The 26,151-nt window shown below is 41.3% G+C and overlaps 1 protein-coding gene across 1 annotated transcript in view; it reads right to left on the bottom strand.

Moving 5' to 3' along the window:
* The window catches only part of Iqgap2 (IQ motif containing GTPase activating protein 2), a 256,337-nt gene that overhangs the window by 34,827 nt on the left and 195,359 nt on the right, over window positions 1-26,151 (bottom strand). The window contains exons 20-30 of the mRNA XM_042690727.1: window positions 25,609-25,678; window positions 22,746-22,954; window positions 18,379-18,525; window positions 15,429-15,592; window positions 13,325-13,549; window positions 11,115-11,255; window positions 10,535-10,619; window positions 9,476-9,708; window positions 7,423-7,555; window positions 2,031-2,133; window positions 877-1,018 (exon numbers count right to left, since the gene is read on the bottom strand). Coding sequence (XP_042546661.1) covers window positions 877-1,018; window positions 2,031-2,133; window positions 7,423-7,555; window positions 9,476-9,708; window positions 10,535-10,619; window positions 11,115-11,255; window positions 13,325-13,549; window positions 15,429-15,592; window positions 18,379-18,525; window positions 22,746-22,954; window positions 25,609-25,678 — 1,652 coding nt within the window. The remainder of the gene's footprint in view (window positions 1-876; window positions 1,019-2,030; window positions 2,134-7,422; window positions 7,556-9,475; window positions 9,709-10,534; window positions 10,620-11,114; window positions 11,256-13,324; window positions 13,550-15,428; window positions 15,593-18,378; window positions 18,526-22,745; window positions 22,955-25,608; window positions 25,679-26,151) is intronic.

The raw sequence follows: 26,151 nt of genomic DNA, 5'->3' as shown, positions 1-26,151 counted from the left end.
ACGTAGTAGGTGCTCAAATGAAGGACTCTTAGAAGATCTGAGCACAACCTAAACAAGCCTTGTAGAAGCTTGGAGCCCAGCAGAACACACTGAAGCTCTTTTTTTTTGGTATTTACGTGAGTGGTTGTGTATCTGGAAAAAGTCAAGTAGAGACGAATGTGGCCTACAGCACGTCAGTGGCAGGACCGCAAGCTCTTATAAACAAAACCACCTCCGTACTCAGGACATGTAGCCTGGAAGAAGTGTGTGAAATACTGTGCTCCCACACAGTTGTTCCCAGTGGTCCTGATTTCCCTCTCCAGAGTCCACTCCAATATATAACTCCTGTTCCACACAGTTACATAGCCTCTCATTGATAAAGTTCTTCAAAATGACAGCATTTTGTATTCTTGTCTCAGTGTTTTCATGTATGGTGTGGGAACACTCACTGATCTCACTACTCTTTTCTGTAAGTCTGATGTGGGACATGCATGCAGCTAGGAAAAATATAGCAGTAAGATGTGATTGCTTCGTTAGAAATCTTTGGGGACAGGAAATAGTATGTATGTAAACAAAGTCAAACACCTCTAGAATTAGTTTAATAGGAAAGAAGCCTGACAAATCAGATGGTGATATGTCTTGTCATGAGTATGAGCTTTTTCCCTGAATCGATCACTTCATTTCTTCCAGGAAAGAAATCAAAATGCTATGTGCAACACTAAAAATCAACACAGACTTGGTAGGCTAGCCTAATGCTTAGTTCTCTTCCAAACATCTATTGTTGTTTGGTTTGATATATGATGGATGGATACAACGCATTTCCATATTCACTTTGCTTCAGCTTGCAAGGTTCAAGAGATACAATTGGAGACTGTACCCTTTAAGCCCCAAACTTACTTTATCATGAGGCTTCGGCTATCCACAGATTCACCATCTCCTAGGTCATATTTGCTGGTCAAGGAAAGGGAAATCTCAGTCTTGGAGAGTTGATTTAGTGTATTTTCCTTGTTAGGGTCGTTGGGGTCAATGGATCCTTCCCCTGTGGCAAAAAGCAAGCCATGGTGTTATTCTTTGCATCTCCGTCCCATGGTCATAGCATCAGCCATGTAAGTCAGGGGCCCTGCAGAAGTCAGACATAGTAACTCCATGATAGGCCATAGTCTGGGCGAAACTCACATCTGCAAAGAACGCAGACTTAAGAATATCTGATTAACACGTTAAAATAACCTGGGACAGTGAGGGCAGGGAATGTGGGTGAGATTGGTTGGAATACAGCATAAGCATGTGTGTAGATATAACAATAAAATTCCCCCACCCATATAACTAATATATTCTAACAAAAATTACATGAAATAGATATTCTAAATGTGAGCAAATAACTAAAAGATAGCTGCTAATCAAAGAAACGGTTAGAAAACAGTGAAGAAGTCGTTATGTTCTAACACATCTGTTCTTTTCTTTTTCTTTCTTGCTGGTACTGAGGCCTTGTGCCCCCAGTTTAGCTTTTTTGCTCCAAGGTGGCACTCTACTACTCGAGCCTCACCTCTACTTCCAACTTTCTGCCGGTTAGAGATAAAAGTCTCAAGCATTTGTCTATCTGATTTGGCTTTGAACCTCCATTCTCAGATCTCAGCCTCCTGAAAAGTTGCTAAGGTTATTTAGATGTGAACCACTGGCATTTAGCTCTTTTTTCTTTCTTATGTTTATTTGATTTATTTTTTTGTGAAACAGATGGACAAATCTGTTTTGATGTGCCTAGAACTTACCTTCATGAATACCAAATTGTCTTATAGTCTGGGACAAATGATAGAATTTGGGGAGAAGGGCGCTGGAGGGGTTGAACCCAGGACCTTTGCACACGTTAAGCAGGTACTTTTCTTCTGAGTGACACCCAGCCCTGAGTTAACAATTCTTGGTAGAAGAAGGGGCAAAGGGAGCTCTTATCCTTTCAGTAAGCCTAACAGTTAGATTCCCCTTTTTCTTCTTTTTATAATCTCAAATACAGAAACTAAACAAGAGGCCAAAATGGTGAAGAAAGAAGGAGCTCTCACCCAGAAAGGATTCTATGGTGGGCACCTCTCCCAGCGTCTCAAGCAGCTCATTGAGTGAGTCACTCTTCTCTGCAGCAATCACGTCCTGATGTTCCAACAGGAGCTGTACACAGAGGACAACACACACATGCAGTCAGCCAGCTCCATTCCCAGCCTGCCACACTCACGTACTGCCTCTTCTAGATTTCTAGCATTTTCTCTGGCTATTGTTTATATCTTAAGGACAAGTTGGACAATTATTAAAGCTTATGGATAGCAGAGACACAATCTCAGTTCTATCTCGGAGGGAATGTCTGCATCCAGGAACTGTAGTAACGAAGGCGTTCCTAGATCTTTTTCAGCAAGCTTTACACAATGATCATGTTGGTAGATCTGCTAAGGTCCTGCCTTCTACACAGCTTGTGTGCGCCACACTACCTTCACAAAATCTACATTGAGACAGAAGGGTCTTGGCTAACACCAACAGCAAACTGGCAGGGTGTTTTCTCTTCCTCCTCCTCTTCCTCTTTTTCTTTTTCTTTTCCCCTGTGCTTATCTTTTCTTTCCATTCATAGCTGGTGCTCTAATACTTGAGCCATACTTCCAGTTGGTAATTTTCCTAATTTACTGGAGATGTGAGTTTTGAGGACTTTCCTGCCCTAATTGGCTTCTAATCTTGATTCTTAGAGCTCAGCCTCCCAAGAAGCTAGGATTATCGGCACCTGGCTGAAAGGGTATTTTCGTATCACTTTAGTAATCAAATACTGAATTTTTTTAACAAAAAAAATCACCACTCTTAGCTATTTTGTCATGCAACTCTGTTTGTGGGGCTTGAACTCAGGACTTGGATGTGGTCCTGAGCTTTTTTGCTTGCCGCTAATGCTCTACTACCTGAGCCACAGTGCCACTTCCTGCTTTTTTGGTCTTTAACTGAGTCTTAATGACTTTCTTTCCTGGGCTGGCTTTGCATCTCAATCCTCAGATCTCAGCTTCTTGAGTAGCTTGAACCTCTGGGCTCCTGGCTATTACTTGGCTTTGAAGATCTTACAGGAGATAAAAATGGAAGCACTGCCTTCATGGTTCCTTGTGGTGGGAACAGTGGGATGGGAAATGGCTTTCCAGAACCCACATGGCTACAAAGGCGTTTATCTCTTTCCAGTCTTAGAGAAATGCTGTCACTCTTCAAGAGCAGCTACACTGCCAGGGAAGCCAGCAAGGACAGCACAGCTTTTGTTTGCATTTCTAATTAGTTGAAACTATGTTTCTAAACTTCTGACATCCTGCCCTTAGGAGACTTATTTTAGTTGTTTTGAATAATAATATTATAATAATCATAGTTCTGAATTATAATGATAGTTAGTCTCATTTCCACTTTTTCTTTCCCCTTTCTTTCTTTCTTTCTTTCTTTCTTTCTTTCTTCTTTCTTTCTTTCTTTCTTTCTTTCTTTCTTTCTTTCTTTCTTTCTTTCTTTCTTTCTTTCTTTCTTTCTCTCTCTCCTCCCCCCCTCTCTTTGGTTGTTTGTGGGACTTGAACTCAGAGACTGCATGCTCAGCCCTTAAGACTAACCCTCTACCACTTTGAGTCACAACTCTACTTTCAGTTTTTAGGTGGTTTAATTGGAGCTAAAAGTCTCACAGCCTTTCCTGCCTAAGCTGGTTTCAAACTATGAGCCTCAGATCTCAGCCTCCTGAGTAGCTAGGATTAGAGGTGTGAGCCACCTGCACCTGGCCCCCTTTCCATTTTCAGTATTTCATGATCCGGCCATTTCATCTCTAGATGTACAGATTTGTCAGCCGTAGAGACATTTGTGTATAAAGGTTACAACAGCATTATTCACAATAGCAGGTGTCCATCAACAGATGGAAAAGGGTGGTATGTTCAACATGGCACAGTGACACACCATCAAGGAGGATCATGAGGTCAGGCCAGCCTGGATTATATAGCAAGCTCTAGGCCAACCTGAGCCATATTCTTCTCAAGGGGGAAAAAAAGTACAAGATCCTTCAGTTGGTGGGGGGTATGGGTAAAAGGTGGTCTATATAATGTAATATTATTTAGCCTTAGGAAGAAAATTCTGATTCATGCTATATGAATTATTGAAGTAAAATAAACCAGTCACAAAAAGCCAAACACTGAATCCCTATGATTGTCCCAGGAAGTCTCTACAGTAGTCAAATGCATGCGAGTCTAGGAGTGAGCTCATGAGGAGGGACGGTTAATGGGTACAGTTTCTTTGAGGATGGTAAAAATATTCTCAGAGTGAACAGTGCTAGTAATGGCCATAAAACTGTGACTACACTAAACACGGGGTGTCATACGTTTTAAATGAGTGGATTTAATTCAGTTTTTCTGGTTAACTGGAAATGGAGTCTTGCTGACTTTTTCTGTTCCGGCTGGTTTTGAACTGCATTTCCCCACATCTTACCCTTGTTAGTATTATGTTCACCTTTGGGCCTCAGCTCCACCCGCACCTGGCCCTCCTCCCATTCCTGGAGTTCATGCCATACAGCTGATCCCTCCCTCCCTCTGCCCAGACCCACCTCACTTCCTACCCCTCAGACCCTCCTGCTACCTGGGTGGGGACGGAGGCCAGGTGCTCCCTCTTGGGGGAAATATGGCTCCTCTAATAAACCTTATAATAAACTTTCTCCTGTGCCTGCGTGCCTCTGCGTGGTCCTCTGGGTTGGATGTGTCTGATCCTCTTTCAACCCTCCTAAACTGAGAGCTATTATTACAGGAGTGAGCTTCCTACATTGACCTTTTATTATCTTAGTCTTTAAGATTATTGAAGTTTAGTGCTAAATTTTCTTACTAGTTCCCTGACATTTGCGGGAGGGAGGGGGGAGGGAGGAAGAGAAAGAGAGAAAGAGAGGGAGAGATTCAGATGCAGGGTTTGAAATCAAGGAAGTAAAGACATCTAGTTATTCTGTATTCATTATACTTACGACATTTCTGCTTCCACACGGAAGGCTAATTTTATAGCATAACAGAGAATCTTCGTTTTAAATTAAAGAAATATGCATTGTTATTTTTAAAAAATTAGGATGAGTCAAAGAAAGGTGCTAACTGAAAACTACAAGGGACACAGAGGCACGGTCAGCTCTGCAGGCACAGACATAGGTTATTTTGGGGAGGGGAGAGGGAGATAAGTTAGAGACACAAACAAAATAAGCAGGCTGGGTAAAGTTTAGAGACAGTGCATCTGGCTGCTGTCTCTGGAAATGCTGGATGTATTTCAGGCAGCCAGCTTTCACCCTTCGTTTTATGAATCAGAAAGCATTTCCTGTGAATGTCTCTGTAAAGAGCTGATGATGAAGTTTTACATGCTCACCAGAGAGCCTAAGGCCAGTCTATGGCCACAGGGTGTGTATGTGTGTGAGTGAGTGTAAATGTGGGTGTGTGTGTGCCTCCACCCCTAGACTGTAAACAGGAAGTTGTCCCATTATTTGCCCGCCCACACTACAGCTGCAACCACAAGCAAACAAAGGGTCTCCAGATTCATCACACGCTCTGTTTCCCAGAATTACATTCTGTTCTCAATTATTTTCAGCACAAGGAATCATCTATTTCAAGAGTAGCAGTCTCCATGAACTCAATGAACATTTTCTCTCTATTCTCTATCAACAGGAACCTCTCACTCAGAACTTCTCACTACACTTTTTGGACGAGGATATTATCCTGAGCAAACATATAACAAAGATGTTTCTGTATTTGTTTGGGACAAAATAAACACATGGCTTACTACTCATTGTTAAAGAGTCTACTTCCCCACTTAAAAATAGTTTTCATAAATGGTACATAGTTGGACAGTTTTCTTCCATTTAAGCAATACTTATTGGGAACTTGATGCAAATGACATAGTTCCCTATTCCTGAGAAGGAAAAATCAAAATCAGATCCCATTTGCCTCCAAACCCACATTCCCAAGCTTATAATAATGGTAGAACTTTGAAGTAGCCATTTTGCAATGTGTATTATCAGGACTTTGAGAGAGTAGGCATGTATGCTTTATTCTCTAGCTGTCAGTACAATACAAACTACATTCAACTGAAGCTTCTAGAACTCTCATGTGCATCTGAAGTTCCTGGGGATCTTGCTTAAAAGGTGGGCTCAGAGTTAGAAGATCTCGGGGTACATTTATAAGCTCTTCCCAAGATCTAACTTTGACTAGCAAGGCTTGACATTATCCTTAAAAAGGTTACTTTAAAAAATATTCCAGTTCCAACTGGACTTAGTTTTTGAATACCGAAATCCCTCAAAGATCTGGCTTCTGTCTTTACGTAATTGCAAAGCTGTCTCTGGGCTGCCCATTCTTTCCCAGTGCCCCACTGAGTGCTGACGGTTGCTGAGAAGCAGACGGAGACATGACAGAGCACAGACAGTGAAACTGCTGCTTCTAAGAAAAAGGGCTTTCTAGAACAATGGCAGGCTGAGCTCTGTGGGGGTTTCTTATCTTCTCTGAGCAGCTGGATGTCCACCTCTCTCCATACTGCTCAGCCTTTCAGCCAACATGCATTGTCATAGGTCCAAACATCAGAACAGGGAGAACACTCTATTTTCACCTCTTCAGCAAATGTCTAGAAGAGCTGTGCTCATTCCTAAAGGGTCAGAGACAGGAGGCTGCATGACTGCTGGGGGAGAGAACAGGGTTTGCCCCTGTTTAGGGCTTAAGGTATGCTTATAATCTAGCCTTGCAAGTGGATTATGCCCAATATCAACTTTCTTGTTTGTGAGAGGGGTTTTATTAATGTTTTAAGAGTCAAGATTCTCTCTTAAATTCTTTTCTTTTCTTCTTTTTTTTTTTTGTCAGTCTTGGGGCTTGAACTCTGGGTCTGGGCACTGTCCCTCAGCTCTTCAGCTCAAGGTGAACGCTCTACTGCTTGAGCCACAGCACCACTTCCAGTTTTCTGAGTAGTTTATTGGAGATAAGAGTCTCATTGACTTTCCTGCCTGGGCTGGCTTTGAACCACTATCCTCAGATCTCAGCTTCCTGAGTAGCTAGGATTACAGGTATGAGCCACCGGTGCCCACCTCTCTCTTAAATTCTAAGAATATGTCCACCACCACATGTATACCATAAGTCCTGCATTATTTTTTGTGTGTGTGCGGTCCTAGGTCTTGGACTCAGGGCAGGGGCATTGTCAATGAGCTTTTTTGCTCAAGGTTAACATTCTACCATTTGAGTCAACAGCTCCATTTTTGGCCTTTTTTGGAGGGCCAATGGAGATAAAAGTCTCATGGACTTTCCTGCCCAGGCTAGCTTCAAACTACTATTTCTCAGCTCTCAGCCTCCTGAGTAACAAGGATTACCGGTATGAACCATCAGCACTTGGCTTCTATGTCCTGTATATTTTTTTAAGTGAGCACATGTGTGAACATGGGTCTGTAGCTGACCCTTCCCCAGTCCAACTTACTGAATGCGTACTGATGATTTCTTCAATGGAAATATAAATGACTGGTTTGCTGACTGTCACCAAGTCTGTGTATTTGTCCATATTAAACTTTTCTTCTGGTTCAAGGACATCACATGCTTCTTTGAAATATTTCCTAGTATAAAGGGAAGAAAAGTGTTAATATGGAGTCAAATATGTGAGTTAAATAGCTTTATTAACATAGGGTGTTTTGAATGATGGCTGGTACTTTGTTTTCCATTCAATATCTTGAAGGGAATTGCTACAACTCCTAACCAGGCTAGCACCTGACTGCAGGAGCTTTTCAGCATGTATGGACATGCCTTAAACAGGATTGGATTCCTTCCTTCCTTCCTTCCTCTCCTCTCTCCCTCTCTCTCTCTCTGAATGCATATGTGCTAGGGATCAAATCAGAGTTTTGTGCATGCTAAGCACATGTTTTATCACTGGTCTCTATCTCCAGCCCTGAACTAATAATTCTTGATTTGAGACTCATGTCTCTGTAAAAGAATACAATCTCAGAAGCAATCCATCAAATATGGTTAAATGGTAAGATGTGAGATCTGTGTCACCCTTCAGAACATCTGTTACCACTTTGAGAAAAATGGAGTTTAGTATACTGATTTCCTCTCTTTTCTTCATCTTCCTTTTCTTTTAGAGGTACTGCCTTGCCCGGCAGGCACTCTGCTGATGAGCCACACCTCCAAGCCCTTTTTTGCACTAGTTAATTTTGAACAGAATCTCTCTCTTTCTAGCTTCCATCATCCTGGTAGATTATGTGCCTGAGTTTCAACTAGCCTGTGTGTGTGTGTGTGTGTGTGCGCACCAGTCATGGGGCTTGACCTCAGGGCCTGAGCTTTTTGGGGGATGGTTAATTGGGAATAAAAGTCTCGTGAGCTTTCCCGCCCAAGCTGGCTTCAAACTGCAATCATCAGACTCCAATGTAGCTAGGATTACAGCTGTAAGCCACTGGCCCAACCAGGCTCAAAATAGGCTCAACCAGCCTATTTTACCCTTGTTATCATAGCTGGGATACGTGCCATCATGTCCACCTTCTTCCACTAAGTTGGAGTCTGGTCTGGAAATTCAGTCCTCCCAATCTCAGCCTCCTGCTTTGCTAGAATAATAGGCATATGCTACAATACTCAGTGAGAAGAGCTGAAGTTAGCATTTTGAGAAGTCAGAACTTTCTGTGGTAGGTGTAGTTGGTGTAACTCATTCATAAAAGGATACAAATTGATAGAGAGATGATGATCATGAACTCTTTACATTGATTGTTGAAGTCGCTAAACCAGAGGAAACTGAAGAATGGGAAATAAAGTTTCCAAGTTGGGATGAAAGAGGCCAAACATGTCACGTTTCTATGGTCTATCACAGACAGACAAGAGCCCAGATACAAAGTGAAGGTGTCTACCAGAAAACTTTGAGACAAGCAAGCCTTTCTTGTCTGCATGGAATCATCAGAAAGAGAAATCATTGGAACGAGAAATAAAGTCAATAGAATGAAATCTTATGATTAAGAAAGCGTGAGAACAGGGCAACAGCACATACTCACACAAGCTCATCCACAACATCCACAAATACAGAACTGGGGTTTTCCCAACCTCTCAACACGAAACTCTTCATTTCCTACCATTGTTTGTCGTAGATACGGAAAATTCTTCCCAACTGGAAAACAACTCCCCCCCCACCCTTAAGTTACCCTTCTTTATAAGGTTAACAAAGCAGAAATCAGCTATTTTGAGCATTCCATCCTGAGCACTCTACATCAGTGGCATAGCAGGAAGAGCCCACATTTCATTCTGTCAGTACAACATGGAATAAGATAGGAGGCTCAGCAGAGCAGGAGTGGTGGATGGGGACACCAGGCACCAGCAACCTGGCCAGACCTTCCTTCTCTTTCCTGCAATGACAACTTCTAGAAGAACTGTATGTAGCCAGCTGGTGTTCCTGTAGTCACTTTACCCTCTGCCCCCCACTTCAGCTCTGGGTATAGAACATACATTTGTGTGTCTAGCTTCTTACAGGTTTCTTTAGCATGAATGGACCTCCTCACCTGAATTTCTGGTATGTCTCTGATAAATAATGGTTCATAGATGAGAGGTGCTCATTTTCTCCCTCAAACAGCTTGTTAGAGGCTGCATGCTGAAGCACCTTGGCTACGGACCCCAAGTTTCTCCTCTGGTCGGAGTTGATCTGCCCTCCAGCTGTCATGTCAATGATGTCAAAGCCATCCGGAGCCACGATGGCTGGGTTCATGTACCGGTAGTACAGGAGGTTTCCAACAATCTGACAGATGCACAGGGAAAAGAGAAAACTTGAATTCATTTTTTTTCTTTCCTGAACACATATATTCATTTACATTTCCCAAGAGAAAGTGGGGCATTTTCTGATTTGTTTTGGGGGGGGCGGAGAGGGGATGGTACTGGGACCTCCTGTTCTCACTTAGCTTTTTAGTCAAGGCTAGGACTCTACCGCTTGAGCCCCCACTTTTGGCTTTTCTGCTGGTTAATTGGACATAACTGTCTCTTAGATGTGTCTGCCTGTGCTGGCTTTGAATGATCTTCAGATCTTTGCCTCCTGAGTAGCTAGGATTGCAGGTGTGAGCTGCTTGGCACCTGGACTGATCTGAATCTTAACAAACCATTAGGTAAAGGCAATGAAAACATGCTAATAAGAAATTATTTTTGATTAAAATGACTGCCTCCAAAATGCACTAAAAGAGTTGCAAGAATGTCTAAGATTTCCAAATTAACTTCCGCCTAATGAATAATATTTTCGAATCTATTTTTTATTATTATAAAGGTGATGTACAGAGGGGTTACAGTTGCGTAAGTCAGGTAATGAGTACATACATAATCTTTTTTTTTTTTTGGCTTTTCTTTTTTGGAATTGGGGATCGAACCCAGGACGTTGCACTTGCTAGGCAAGCGCTTTGCCACTGAGCTACATCCCAGCCCAACATACATAATCTTGACAGTCAGAAACAGAAGACCTGTAGCTGCTTATCAATGGTCAGACATGGGGGGAAATGCTTATGAAATGGTCTGTTGGCAATTTTGGCTCAGATCCCCAGGGAGAAGCTGTGTTGAGATTACCCTTGAAAAAAATCTACCTTTAATAGCTCATCTTCTGTTGCATCAGGAAATTTCTCATGGATCGAATTCTTCAGTACTTTGGCTATATACCTCAATCCATAACTACATGTAAAACAGATGACAAAAGAAAATCATGGAAAATGGCTAAGTGAGGAAGAAACACACCACAAATGTTCCAGTCAGTTATAGCTGAGCAGTTTCCCTAAAAATTCAACGCAAAATGAGATGGGGATGGAATCACAGAACTTCCACTGATGATAACACCTGAGTACTGTTTGTGGCTACAACCAAAGTATTGCTCCTTCTTCTGCGAGTAATTATGCATTTAAAAAGTAAGCGTAGGCCATCTTGGTGGGGATAGAAGTAGGCCCAGGTTGGGGATAGAACCCTCTACATAGCCCAGGCTAGCCTTGAACTTATATCTCTCTCTTAGTCTCTTGAGCATTAGGATTACAGGTGTGCCCCCCAACACCTGGCTAAAGGCCCTCTTTTACAATAGCAAATACAGTCTGAAGGAAGATTCCTGTCTTCACTACCACAGCTAACTTCCACGAACTTCCAGAAACTAATGTTAAAATTGCTACAAACCCAACTTACGGCAATAGATCAAGAGAAGAAATAATAGAGTTCAAGACTTTGTCAGTGACCCTTCTCAGGTTCTCAGTGGATGTGTCCAGTTTATTTTTCACTTCTGGGTATGTTAGAGCTTGTTCTGTGGTTACATCATAAGGCAGCTTGCTGAAAACACAACAAGGGGTTTACATTAACTGAAGGCTGAGGTATGAGCACTGTGTTCTAGTGTGGACTCTGTAGTCAAGCTATAGTGAAGTGAACAGAAAGGAGCTTTTGCTAAGTGAAAAATAAAAGGTAAGGCATGTGATTTCTCCCTTTTCCCTCCCTCTTTTCCTCCCCATCCTTCCCTTAGGAGTTCTGTGAGTTAAATTCCAGGCCTGTGCATGCGAGGCAAGTGCTCTACACCATTGAGGTACACCCCCAATCCCTTTCTTTTCTTAAATAATAAAAAGAAAAGGGCCTATGCTCATGCCTGTAATCCTAGGTTGAGATCTGAGTCTCAAGGTTTAATGTCAGTCCAGGGAGGAAAGTCTATGAGTCTCATCTACAATTACCCACCAAAAAGCCATAAGTAGAACTGAAGTTCAAGTTGTAGAGCACCAGCCTTCAGTGAAAAATCTAAGGAACAAAATGCCCAGGGGTCCTGAATTGAAACCCCAGTACTGGCATCCAAAAAAAAAATCAAATGCAGAGACAACTAATTCTCATAGCTCATTACATAACTTTCTAAGGCTTCCTCCACAATGCAATCTGTGCACATATACATTGCATACAGATCCTATGGACATGTATATACACATGACCAATGAGACAGGATCTCATTATGTATCTCAGGCTGGCCTCAAATTCATAATTCTCCTGTCTCTACTCCCCAAATTGCTGGTATTATAGGCATACAACACCATGCCTAGACACAGGACCAATTTTATTTTGAAAAGAAAATGGGCTATTGGACCTTGATGCATTTGAAAAAATAAATCATGAACATAATTTCTGTGCCAATAAATGCCTGTACAACCATTCCAAATAGTCATGCACTCTATTATGTGTTCTGTAAACATTTAATTAATCAATCCTTCAAAGCTAAATATTTGCCTTTTCACTATTACAAACAGTCCTGTAATGTCTACCCACACAGTTCTTGCAGCATATCTGATTTTTTTTCACAAGACAACTTTTTGCAGGAACTCAAAAGCTAGAATTAGTTAGGTACAAAAACCACCACCCAGAATGAGTCCATCCTACCTGGATTATGACTATACAAGTAGAATGTACTCACTAGGTAATTAATAAAAGATTTTTGGCAAGTGAGAGAAAATATAAGCTGAGCGCTGGTGGCTCACACCTGCAATCCCAACTACTCAGGAGGCTGAGATACTAAGAGTCCAGTTCAAAGCCAGCCCAGGCAGACAAATCTGAGAGACTTTTATCGCCAATTAACCAGCAAAACCTTGAGTGAAAAAGCCAACCAAAAGTGGTAGGCCTTGTGTTAAGCCCCAATCTCAGCAGGAAAAAAAAAAGAATAAAGAATAAAGGACAAGAATTACAGAATTTGAAGTATTGGAAAATATGATTTGAAAATATGATTTTGCATCATGATGACTAACAGTCTAAAATGTGATATGCACATTAAAAACAGATTGTTCTTTTTCTTTTGGTGTCAGTCCTGGGGCTTGAAATCAAGGCTTGAGGCTGTCCCCGAGTTTTTTGTGCTCAAGGCTAGCACTCTACCATTTGAGCCACAGCTCGATTTCTAGCTTTTTTGGTGATTCATTGGAGATAAGAGTCTCACAGACTTGCCTGCGTGGGCTGGCTTTGAACCTTGATCCTCATGTCTCAGCCACCTGAGTAGCAGAAGTTATTATAGCAGGCATAAGCCACTGGCACCAGGCAAAAAGAGATTTTTTTTTTTATTGGTTGTGAGGTTTGAACTCAGGGCCTAGTTTTGAGTGGTTAAGTGGAAATAAGAGTCTCATAGATTTTCCTGTCCAGGCTGGCTTCCAACTGTGATCCTCAGATCTGTCTCTTGAGTAGCTACGATTACAGGTGTGAGCCATACTGGTACCTGGCCAAAAACAACAACAAAAATCCAAGAACAGACTTTTTTTCTAGTATTTTTTTTCCTTAAAAGAGTTTTAAGAATATATACAAATAGACATGATTATAAAACACAATTAAAAAACAAAGCAAGATGAAAACCATAATTGAAAATCGCTGTCCTCTGACATGGTTACCTGGCCTCTCCTGTCTGTGTTTCCAGCTGGTTCACCCATGCCTTGTACACCTCTACGGGGTTGGTGTTGATGATCAGGGACTTGTCATCAATGATCTCCTTTACCACTGGAGCCAGGAGCTGGCGCAGTGTGTTCTGACCCCGGGCACCTCTGTTGAAACTGACGACCATTTTGATGACTGTAGGGTTTCCAGTGACTATTTCTTGTACCTGGTCCACCTTTGATCTAATAAAGCCCAGCCAAAACCAAAAACCAAACAAAAAAAAAACAAACACAAACAACAAACAGAAAACAACACGGTTTGTTTCTGTGTATAGTTTTAAATACCATTTCCTGGTAGCAATAATTTTGTTGAATTATACATTTTACTTTGTGAAGGTGTGATTTTGATTTTTTTTTTCCCCAGCTCCTAGGGCATGAACTTTGGGCCTAAGCAATGTTCCTGAGCTTTTGTACTCAAGGTCAGCACTTTACCACCTGAGCCACAGCTCCATTACCAGCTTTATGTGGTTAATTGTAGAAAATAGTCTCATGAACTTTCCTGCCTTCAAACCTGCAACCCTCAGCTCTCAGCCTCCTGAGTAGCAAGGATTACAGGCCTGAGTCACTGGCACCCCCGCACCCCCACTTGATTTCCATCATTTTTAAAGCATCTGTTTCTTATGTAAACAATTTAAGGATTTCAATTACCTTCTGCCTCTGATAAAAATGACTGAAAATGGAGCAAGTTTAACACTATCGAATGTTAACTATTAATGTACTGAACCTCCTCTAGTTGCCCCATTTCAGACATAACTTTCTGAACTGCCTCCACATCTTTTGATCCTGCTCCTGGGATGCAGCCACAGCTCATGGCTGAGTTGCGATTGATCCCTATCTCTGACACTTACGGCTTCTTGCCTGTACAAGAGGACCCCTTGTCTCCTGGGGAACCCCTGTCCTTCCTCTCTCTCGGCCACTCTAACCCCTTCAACTTCCTTTCCCTTCAGTGCCTGGCTGTGTCTGACAGCGCTGACAGCCCTATTCTAGTACTTATCTTACCGAGACATTCCTTTTTATTTCCTTTGCTGGCTCCCTTTCCACTTTTAAATTCAGTTTTCTTTTCCCTTTTGACTAATTCATACAATTAGTAAATAGATAGGGTGAAATCAGTGGTTCAATAAAACAATAGCTGACCCATCAAAATCCTGTCATATCCTTATTCTTTGCTCAGACCCCCACTAGATACAGTCTCATTGAGACCAGTCCTCTGCTCTTAATTTTCCTTCCTCTCTTTCTTCCTTTTTCTCCCATTTCTTTTTTCCTCTTTCCTTTCCTCCATCTCCTTTCTTTCTCTCCTTCCTATATCTCCAAGCTATATCTCAAGGTTTTGGGCCAATCAGCCTTTCTCTTTCACTTTAGCCAGTTGGAAGCTTTCTTTCCATTGGCTCAATCTACTCCATCTGCTCATGATAATACAGCAGAGTTTTACAACTTCTCCCGAGTCAGGCATGGCTCCAGCCCTGGCTTGGAGATACACCAAGGGTGCCACGCCTGGTTCACATGCTTCCGAAGCCTGAGGAACAAGCAGAGTCTATGACTCAGGAAATGTGGAAGGCGAGGAAGGTCCACCTCAGCTTAGGACATTTCTCATGTCTTTTTGAAGGGCCCATTATTTAGCCATCTTCATTTTTTACAAAACAATAATAGAGTCAGAAAATAAATGAAAAAGGTAGCCAAAGTTCTAGTAAGAAGGGAAAACCAATTCAGACAGACAGCATGATCTCTATCCACTTAGATGTAGCTTTTTTTTTTAAACCCAGAGAATTTTAGTACATTTTCTTCACTGATTTTCAGTAAGCTTCATGCTTCCAGTTTTGCTGATATAGAACATAAAAGCTTAACTGTACCCCAGAAAGGGGTTCACTGGTGGGCAGAAAATGTAGTTGAATATAGCTCTAAAAAGTGGAAATCTGACAATTCAGAGTGCATTTTATTCTTAGGAAATCTGATAGGTTTAATTATGCACAATAATTTCAAAGTTACTTTAGTAAACCTGAACTAGCCACGCTTATTGAAAGTGACCTATACATCGGTATTTTTATACACCTACTTATATACATACTTTATTTCTTCCTCCAGAGCAGCTTTAAAAAGCTTGAGGAGTAGGTACTCTTCTCGCTGATTAGAGGCGTAATTGTACAGTGTGAAAATAACAGTGTCCATAAATTTAGTCGACTTGTTCTGTGGCATTTGGAAAATCAGCTTAGCCAGGTATAAAGGGTTGGTCTAAAAGGAAAGAAGGAAGAAAAAAAAATATCCCCCCGCAAGCTATATGTTAATACTTTATAGAAACAGAAAGTAATAATTGTCTTCAATGACTTGTGTCATTAAAAGCATAGAGATTAACATATAGAATATAAGACTGTCAAAAGTATTGGCTAATATTGTACAGATAGCTCTATTTAAGTATTGCACATTCTTTGGCATATTTACTAGAATATACAATAATCATCTATATACTTTATATGGTGAACCCTTTGGAGTCACACATTCATCTTCACTGTAGGGATGCAGAAGACAGGTAGGTAAGCTCACCGAACTCCGTATCCAAAGAGACCAGCAAAAGTGGATGAAAGGCACAGCTACATAGACTGGTCCAGTATTGATGGATGAAGAGGAAAAACATATAACAACTGAGACCAAACAGAAAAAGGTTATGCTTGTGTGTGGAGAGAGTGAGGTAGCCACAAAGCTTGCCAGACAGAGAGTGAGCAGGGAGGCTGGGGCAGAAGCCGAAGAGAAGGCAAAGGTCAGGAGAACTGGTGAGGAGAGTTCTAGGGGAATGTAACCCAAACCTAAAGAGCAAAAAGGAATTCAAAAGAACGATCAGGAATGAAAACTGACACAGAGTGTCCGGGATCCTACTGAGGGCAGGGAGAATAAAGAACCAGCTTTCACAGCTACAGGGACTGTCTTCAGCAGCGACTACACTGATAAGGTGTGGCTGTAAGAGAGAAACAGTACAGAGGGAAGAATCTATATAGAGAAATTCCTTCTGCCAAAAATATGTTTAATTTGCAACTAGAAATATAACTCTAGAAGTTTGGCTTTAAGGTTTTTAAGAAAACTAATTGCTGGTTTTCATGACTACTTAGGCTTACATTTTTTTTTTTTTTTCTTCTTTTTGGTGATACTGGGGGTTTGAACCTAAGGCCAAGCCTTGAGCTTGTGAGGCGGTTCTGTAACCTTGGAGCCCAAGTCTCCAGTACTATAGGTTCACACTTGAACTCATAATGGTTAACATTTTATGCGTGAGAAACTCACGGCAATGTTTTCTTGACAGCTCTTCTTGTTGGGATTCTTTCCTGACTCTACCCAAGCATTGGGAATTGTGAGAATGGAAACTTACTTAAGGGCCAAAGAAAGAAGCATTCTTGTAACCCCATCAAGAGATCCCAAGCATTTACATTTAGGCTCAGACCAAAGAGACAAACCCAAAGTAAAACTGTTCCTCAATAATCCGCTGCTTTGGTTGTGTCATCTGAAGACACTAAGAATCCAGGCCACTTTCTTTTCTATAGTTTCTTCACTGAGCATGGGTGAATGTTGTAAGAGAGGGAAAGGTGGAAAAAGCACAAGAAACACTTCACTTGAAACATCTGGATGGATGGGCTGTTCTGTGCTACCACTTTGGGAGTATTTAGAGGATAAACTTGGTATAGTTATTCCAAACATTTTCCTGGATGTGTTCTCCTTTCCATAACTGAACCTCCATTTATAACATGTATGCAATGTAAGACTTAGGCCGATGATTAATTTTTCACTTCTCATGACAGTTCTGTCAAGTTTAGAAAAAAACTGAAGAAACTGCATAAACTTGGAATTTATAGATGCAAAGAAAAGACAAATTCTCAATTGATAGTTAATGATTGCTTTCCAAGAAGCGGAGCAATACTTAACCATCCATCCACCCATCCATCCATTCATCCAACCAATCAACTAACCAAATACCAACAAAACCAAAAACTTTCCTTCTCCAAGTGACCCTTTTGTTTCTAAAAGGCTTCTGGGATTCGCAACAGGCTCCACAGACAAGTCTAACTAGCATTTTACTTCCTATGCTGCCACCTGGTGGCCAGTAGAAGTACTTATGTCTGTTTGAAGAAGTTCGCCAATCTCTTGTTTCAGAGAATCCTTAACTCTACCAAAATTAAGATCTTGTCTTTCAGTGGAGCTAGCCACAACTCTTGTTTGTGGTTTCCATAATGTGTTTTTCTCTATACATTTGATTCTAGTGACATGTTCAGGTAAAGATTCAGGTTTTGAATCCCATACTAGGGATATCTTACCCTCACAGCAAGAACTGCTGATCCACCTCTTGCTAGTTTCTACCTGTCACTATCACCCACCTATGTGCCTAAAATTGTATATACTAGTAGGATGGCCAGGGTGAATCAATGACAAAGGGAAACAATAATCATTCCACCAGAGTCCAAATGCAGCCAACGGAACATAAGTAGTTCTTGCCAGAACTGTAAAAGCAATGTAAGAATCACAATTCATTTCGGTAACAGTGGTGCTATGAATATAATGAAACAGAACATCACCGAATTTTCCTAATCCTGGTGCTCTGAGGGCTCTGTTCCCTGAACAAGGACAGACTGGTCTGTAAAGATCTGCTTTGCTCAATGACTTCAGTCTCCCATGGTTAACCACTTCTGCTGGTCACTGTTAGATTCATACTGCAGATTGCAGTAGCATACGAACACAGATGATAAAAAACATAGATGATGAAGTCAAACTACCCGAGTTCTGCTCCGTCATTCACTGGTGGAGTGTCAGTATTGTTATCAGCAACATGGGAAGGTTGACAATTGACAACCTAGCCTTTCCCAGTTCCTAGGAGTTACAGTAAGAATTAAATGACATAATGCATGGAAAGCACTTAAGGCAGTGGTTGTACTTCGTAGGTGCTGTAGGTGATTACTGTAGAAGCCTGGGGAAAGACCCAGTGTAACCCACAAACATAAGGCAGTGTATTTATTCCAAACTCCCAGACAAATCGTGCTCACCTGTAGAAGGTAAAACAGCTGTTGGTATGTCTCTAGTGTTTTCCTCCGTTCCTTACTAAGGCTTTTGATCCCCTGGTTGTCGGTGTTATTCAGAAGTTCCAGTTCTCCCTTTTTCTTATTCAGCTTTTTTCTATGTGAGATTACATCCTGTGAAGAATTGTTATAACATAACTACCTTTGATTTGGGTACCTCTTACTCTCTCTCTCACACACTGCCCTGCAGCACATACAGTTGAAAGCCTTCATTTTCTTTATTAGGAAACAAAGGGATAGAGTGTTAAGGAAATGCAAAGGGAATTTGGCTTTTGTAATAATACATGTCCTCCAAGGCTAGATCTGTTTGCTCTTAGGATTTAATGTAGTCGCCAAGCCAATGCAATGAAAGAACAGTGTTTACCAAATAATGCTGAGACAACTGGGTGTCCACATTCAAAAGGAATCTGACTCCTGCCAGACAGCATAAACAAAAGTAACTCCAAAGAGATCAGAGAACTAAATGTAAGAACAAAACCAGTAAAACTTTTTTTTTTTTTAAATGAACTAGAGATAAACGTTTATGACTTTGGAATAGGCAATAGGTTTCTTAGCTATAACACCAAAAACACAAGTGATAAAAGAAACAAAATGAACTAGACTTGATAAAATTAAAACTTTATGTGGTTTAAAGTATACCATCAAAATAACAAGACTACTCACAGGATGGGAGAGAGTATTTGTAGTCCTGCCTGTATTAGATAAGATAGTCGTATGCAAAATAAATAAAATAACATACAATCCAAAAATAGAAGACAAATAGCTCAAAAGGATAAAGGATTTGAATATTTCATATATATGCCATATATATATACACATATATATACACACACACACATATATGGCTAAGAAAGTACATTAAAAGACACTGTATTTTTGGCTAGTAGACAAATGCAACTCAAAACTACAAAGAAAAATATATTTTCTTTTACAGTAAAAGAAATAATAGCTAGGCGCTGGTGGCTTACACCTGTAATTCTAGCTACTCAGGAGGCTGAGATCTGAAGATCATGGTTCAAAGCCAGCCCCAGCAGGAAAATTCCGTGAGACACTCATCTCCAATAAACCACCAGAAAACCAGAAGTGGCCCTGTGGCTCAAGTGGTAGAGCACTAGCTTTGAGCTGAAGAGCTGAGGGACAGTGCCCAGGCCCAGAGTTCAAGCCCCGTGACCAAAATAAATAAATAAATAATAAAAAATATTGTTTTAGGTACTATATTAGGTTCCCCTGCCTTTAAATATTCTTCAAAACACATTTAGTGGCTGTCAGACATACAAGCTAAACTAATTCTATGGCCCTCAGTAATTTTTTTTTGGTTACTTCTGTATTACCACAAATAAACCTTTGACTGGCTATACTTACTATCAAACAAGACACGTTACTATCAATAACGAGACTGAAGGCTATACAGTTCATAATCATTCAACTAACCTCTAGATACACATTTAACTTCTAATAAATGTTAGATATATATTTGGTATCTAAAAATATACCGATAAATTTTTATTTTATTTTTTTAAATTAAGATGGGGTCTTGCCATGTTGCTCATGCTGATTCCAGATTCTTGGGTTCAAGCAGTTTTTCTGTCTCAGCCTCAGTGATGGGGATTCTGAGATTTTGAGGCTAGCTCAAATAATTTAACTTTGCCTCATAATGCTATCTAGGAATAAACTTTAGTTTTAGAAAGTAAAGCAAACTCTCAAATATTCACAGAGGCTTTCTACATCTGCCAGTGGTTGTATTTCCAAAAGAGCACGCTATTTAAATGATCTACTGATGTGAACTAAGCCTTTATTTGAAAAAAAAATCAAGATATTTACTGTTTGCAAGTTTATGGGGTAGAATACAAGAGTAGTTTAAGGCCATAAAAGACATTGCGTACAGGATCTTCTGGAATAGAGTCTCCTTTAAAACTTTTTATGGCAACAAATAATACAAATACATGATTTCATAAAATGATGAAAACAGTTAAATACGGAACCTTGAAATAGCTTGTTCTGTTTTTGTTTTTGCTGGTGATGGGCATGAATTCAGGACCTAGGTGCTATCCCTTAGCTTCTTCTGCCCAAGGCTAGTGCTCTACCACTTGAGCCACAGCTCCACTTCTGGCTTTTCGATAATTTATTGGAGATAAGTGTCTTACAGACTTTCTTGCCCAGGCTTTGAACTGTGATCCTCAAATGTCAGCCTCCTGAGTAGCTAGCTAGGATTAGAGGTGTGAGTCACAAACGCCCAGCTAAATAGCTTTAATTAAAACAACAACAAACTTGTGAGTACTTAGAAAACACAATCATTTTCTATGTTATAAACGGCTCTGTTTCCCTTATTGTCTCCTCAGCTTGTTCCGTGGGGTCTTTACTAGGTTTTAAGGACAAGGATGGGCATTCGCAGGCCCCTCACAGGGCCTGACGACGGCTCATCTTCTGGCCAAGCAGAAGAGTGCTCAGTTACTAGCAGTGGTGCTCCACAGCTCACCCACTCCAGCCCCTCCCAGCTTGTAGAAGGCTAGCTTTCCTCCATTACCAGTCAGTTTTCTGAAAACAGATGGGGTGTATTGAAAAGGAAGTGGGACATAGAGAGGTGTCTTACCCTAAAAATTTGTTCTACGGTTTAAAAAAAATAACATTTATTTTTTTGTGCAGTTACTGGGTCTTGAACTCAGAGCCTTGTGTTCTCACTTAGTTTTTCCACTCAAGGCTGGCATTCTACCACTTGATCCATATCTCTACTTGTAGCTTTTGGCTGGTTAAACTGGTGATAAGAGGCTCATGGATTTGTCTTCCTGGGCTGATTTTGAACTGCAATCCTCTGATCTTAGCTTCCTTTTGAGTGGCTAGGATTATAGGTGAGAGTCACTGGCACCTGCAAAATGACTATTTTGAGACTTTTTGTTGTTGTTGTTGGTAATGGAGCTTGAATTCAGGGCCTAGATGCTGTCCCTAAGCTCTTTTGCTCAATGCTAGTGCTTTATCATTTTGAGCTACAGAGCCACTTCTGGGTTTTTGTTGTTGTTGTTTTTTGTTTTTGGTTGGTCCTGGGGCTTGAGCTCTGGGCTTGGGCACTGTCCCTGAGCTCTTCAGCTCAAGGAGAGCGCTCTACCGCTTGAGCCACAGTGCTACTTCCGGTTTTCAAGCAGTTTATTGGAGATAAGAGTCTCATGGAGTTTCCTGCCCGGGCTGGCTTTGAACTGCTATCCTCAGATCTCAGCCTCCTGAGTAGCTAGGATTATAGGTGTGAGCCACTGACACCAGGCTCAGTTTTGACACTTTTAAGGAGCTCTGACATTTGTAGGTTTCACAACAAATACAAACCCCCAGCATTTTTATTTGGATGTGCTTATGGGCACCATGCATTCCCATATGCAGGGGTGTTTTAGGATGTCTTAATCGGGAGGCAACTTGTTCGTCAGGATCTGTTGCCTGGCAATTGGCAGGGAGGTCCTGGGTAGATAATAATACCCCCCTCCCCCAGATGGCAGAACTTTTGAATGTCTTTCTAGTCATTCACGTAGGTCAAGATGCTGTTCTGTAATTATCTGAGCTTAGAATCTGTCTTACATATATGCACAATACTTTTTCTCCACACAGACATTTCAACACACACTGGGGTTTCTGGACTGCAGACGCTGTGTACATGAGGCAGGCCATATGACTTTGCAAGGCATGGAGTCGGCCTGCTGTGTCCTTCAGCGAATGCATCAGGGTCCTCTGTAGCCTCTCATTCCATGGTGACACCAGGAAGAGTCCCCTGAGTACCGAGTGACTACCAAGTCTTCACATGTCATCTGGCTCATGTATTTTCATATTAGAGCATTTTTTGTGTGATTTTTAGTTAGCATACATTTATTGTACAAGGGAGTTCCATTGTGACATTTCCATCCAAGAGAAGGTATATTTTTAAATTAGTTTTCAAGTTTATAAAAATATAAATGATTTAGGTGTTTTTGTTTTTGTTTTTTTTTGGTGCCAGTTCTGAGGCTTGAACTCAGGGCTGTCCCTGAGCTTTTATGTTCAAGGGTAGTGCTTTATTAACTGAGCCAGCTCTACTTCTGGATTTTTGATGTTTAATTAGGGGACAAGAGTCTCATGGACTTTCCTGCCTGGGCTGGCTTTGAACTGAAACCCTCAGATCTCAGCCTCCTGAATAGCTAGGATTACAGGTGTGAGCCACTGATGTTTGGCTTAGAAACATAAATGCCTTAGTTTTATTACAAAGGTTTGTGTACAGTCAATTGATTACAGATTCTGAGTGCTCTTAGCTAGACCACCATGCAGTGAGAGTTTTTATTCTGTGCTGCTGGCAGCTGACAGTCTCCTGTCCCCTCCCTACTGACCTCCAGCGTGATCCTGTTCTTCACCAGAAGTCCAATCTTGATGTCCATCAGGTTGAGGTCTTTCTCCAGCTGCTGATTAGCCCTGATCTTGGTCACTACTTCCTCTCTTAATCGCGCCACCTCCAGCTCTTCCTGGAAGTCCAGGTCACTTTGTTCTAACAGATGTACAAACTTGCGGACTACTGTTAATGGTGGGTTTTCAGAACCAACTGAGGAGAGAAGAACAGGCACACTTGACATATCAACAGGAAAGAAACCAGGTCTGCAAAAAAGTATTACCAGCAAAAAGATACCAATGGTAGAACTTTGTGGAGTGAATCATTCTGGATTCTGTAAAATCTGGACAGGGAAAGTCATATAAATAAACACACACACATGGTGGATAATGTCTTGTGTCTGAGCTCATTACTTCTAGTTATCTAACACTCCTTTATCAGCCCTTTCTCACACTGTTCCCAAGACTCATGCTCTGAGAAGATAGGACTATCTGTGCCTTAAAGTTGAGGGAAAGAAAGCTAACACAGTGACCTGGACTCTGAGACCTGGTGGCTGAGCCAGATAAGGGATTAATAGTTGGCTAGCAGGAAGCAGAAAGTGCTATCTCTAAGCACAAAGGGCCCTTGGGAAGGAGCTGGAACTAGGTGAAAGCTGACCCAGGAAGGGTCATTAAAGAGAATTGTAAATGTCAACCCACAATCAATCAAATAATGAGTGGATGTTCTACTTGACAGAAATAGAAAGCTTTTACAAAGTGAAACTTGATCTTTGCCCTTACTGTATAGAACATGGGAAGGAGCTGAGGATAAGGTGTGTATAGAAAAAAAAATATATATATATATATATTTTTGCTGGTCATGGGGCTTGAACTCTGGGCCTGGGCGCTGTCCCTGAATAATTCCACTCAAGGCTAGTGCACTACTTGAGCCACAGTGCCACTTCCAGTTTTTTCTGCTTAGTGATGCTGAGGAATCAAACCCAGGGCCTCATGCATACAAGGAAAGCACTCTACCACTGAGCCACCTTCCCAGCCCCCTGAGTATATTCCTTTTTTTGGGGGGGGGTCCTGTCGTGGGGCCTGAACTCTATGCCTGGACGCTGTCCCTCAGCTCTTCAGCTCAAGGCTAGCACTCTACCACTTGAGCCACAGTGCCACTTCCAGCTTTTTTCTTTTTGCTTATATAGTGCTGGGGAATGGAACCCAGGCCTCATGCATGCAAGGCAAGCGCTCTACCACTGAGCCACCTTCCCAGCACCCCCTGAGTATATTCTTATTTAAATTCCAAGAAGGTTTCTCATAGTAACTTCAACTTTATGCTTCAAAAAATTACTAGGTACTCTTGACTAGTGGGGGAAAAAAAACCTCACTTTTTTGGGGAGATCATGGGGTTTGAACTCAGAGCTTGGGTAATATCCCTGAGCTTTTTTTGCTCAAGGTTAGTGCTCTACCACTTAAGAGTCATAACACCGGAGGCTGGGAAGGTGGCTCAGTGGTAGAGCGCTTGCCTTGCATGCATGAGGCCCTGGGTTTGATTCCTCAGCACCACATAAGAAAAAAGCCGGAAGTGGTGCTGTGGCTCAAGTGGTAGAGCGCTAGCCTTGAGCTGAAGAGCTGAGGGACAGTGCTCAGGCCCAGAGTTCAGGCCCCATGACTGGACCCCCCCCCCAAAAAAAAAGAGTCATAACACCACTTCTGGTTTTCTGGGGCTAACTGGAGCTTAGATTCTCACGAACTTTCTTGCCTTGAACTGTGATCCTCAAATTTCAGTCTCCTGAATAGCTGGAATTACAGGTGAGTCACCAGCGTCTGGCTAAAAAACCAACTTTTAAAAAGCATGCTTAATGCGAACAACAGTAAAGATTAAGAATAAACTATCTGGGATGAACCATTAGGACCATTAATAGAGCTGGACCACTGGCTCACACTTAGAATCATAGCTTCTCAGCAGGCTGAGATTTAAGGATCCTGAAGCTTCAAAGCCAGCTTAGTCAGAAAAATTTGCAAGACTCTATAATTAACCAGCAAAATGTTGGACTGGAAGTGTGGCTCAAGTGGTAGAGCTCTGGCTGTGAAAAAGAGAGTGAAAGTGTATGACTCTGAGTTCAAGTCCTGGTACCAGAAAAAAAAGAAGAAATAGTAAAATAAAAATGACTTAAAAGGTCCAGCTATGCAATCTCAATGAGGGCTTGCTCATCTAGGGCCAGTTGATCTTCCTGTTAGCTTGGTTCTGTGCAGTTCTGACTCTCAAAGGACAACAGTTAAACCAAAAGCACAATTCTTAGCATGAACTCAGCATGAACAACCAAATATAGAGTCATTTATGTTACTATTTTGTTAACTTCTGCTGGTCTTCATGAGAGAAATGACTTTGATTTGAGGTTTATCATCTTTGAGGTTATATCTTCGGGAGATGAGACAGTGGGTTTTTTTAAATTTGTATTTCTAGCCTATATGAACATATTTTCATATAAAATATATGAACATATTTTATCCTTAAGATAGAGGAAATCATAAGCTAGCGATTACATTGAATAATTAACCTTTCCTTGTTCACTTTCTTTTACAATTGATTCTTTCTTCGATATAGCTCATATGTAATGTAAAAATAACAGCATTTATGTCAACTTCATTCTTTATCCAATTCTCTTACTCCTCCCCTCCCCCATCCCTGTCTCCCTCCACTTACAACAGGAAGGCCTGGTTGCACTTTCTGCGCTTTAGATCAGACCTTGGAGCCTTCAATCACCAAAAGTCTTCTGGAGCATTATGCTCTTTTCTGACACAGGCTCTGAAGCCACTAAGATGGAAAGTACTCATTTGTGGTGAGTAAGGAATCCAGGCTTGTTGGCACGTGTGACCACTTACCTAGTGTTTTGTAGTCATCTCTAGCTTTGTTTGCTCTCAGGAGAGACTGTATTTTCACAATTTCATTTTTCTGCAAAACATGGAGACATGCCATGATCCCCACTCCACCTGAGTCCCATCTACCCCACTATTTTAGAATTCAGGAATGATTAAGAATGTATACTAGCCAGGCCTAGCGGCTCACATCTATAATACTAGCTTCGGAGGAGGCTGAGATCTGAGGTTTAGGGTTCGAAGCCAGTCTAGACAGGAAAATTCTGGGAAATTCTTATCTCCAATTAACCATAAAAAAGCTGGAAAGTGAAGCTGTGGGCTCAAGAGGTAGAGCTCCAGCCTTGAGTGCCTAGGCCCTCGGTTAAAACCTTAGTACTGGCACAAAGAAGAAAGAAGAAAAAAAAAAGGAGGAAAAGGAGGAGAAGGAGAAGAAAAAGCATATTAAAGATAAATAACATACTGCAACTAAGAAAACCTGACACCATTTAAAACTGATGATATAGAGATGTAGTGCCTTCAACATGTATTTTTTCTTTCCTTTTTTTTTTT

Source organism: Dipodomys spectabilis, unplaced genomic scaffold (genome assembly GCF_019054845.1).
Source record: "Dipodomys spectabilis isolate Male_0828 unplaced genomic scaffold, ASM1905484v1 ptg000140l, whole genome shotgun sequence".
Lineage (NCBI taxonomy): Eukaryota > Metazoa > Chordata > Mammalia > Rodentia > Heteromyidae > Dipodomys > Dipodomys spectabilis.
The sequence above is the reverse complement of the archived record's forward strand: the minus strand, read 5'-3'. Positions and strand labels throughout refer to the sequence as shown.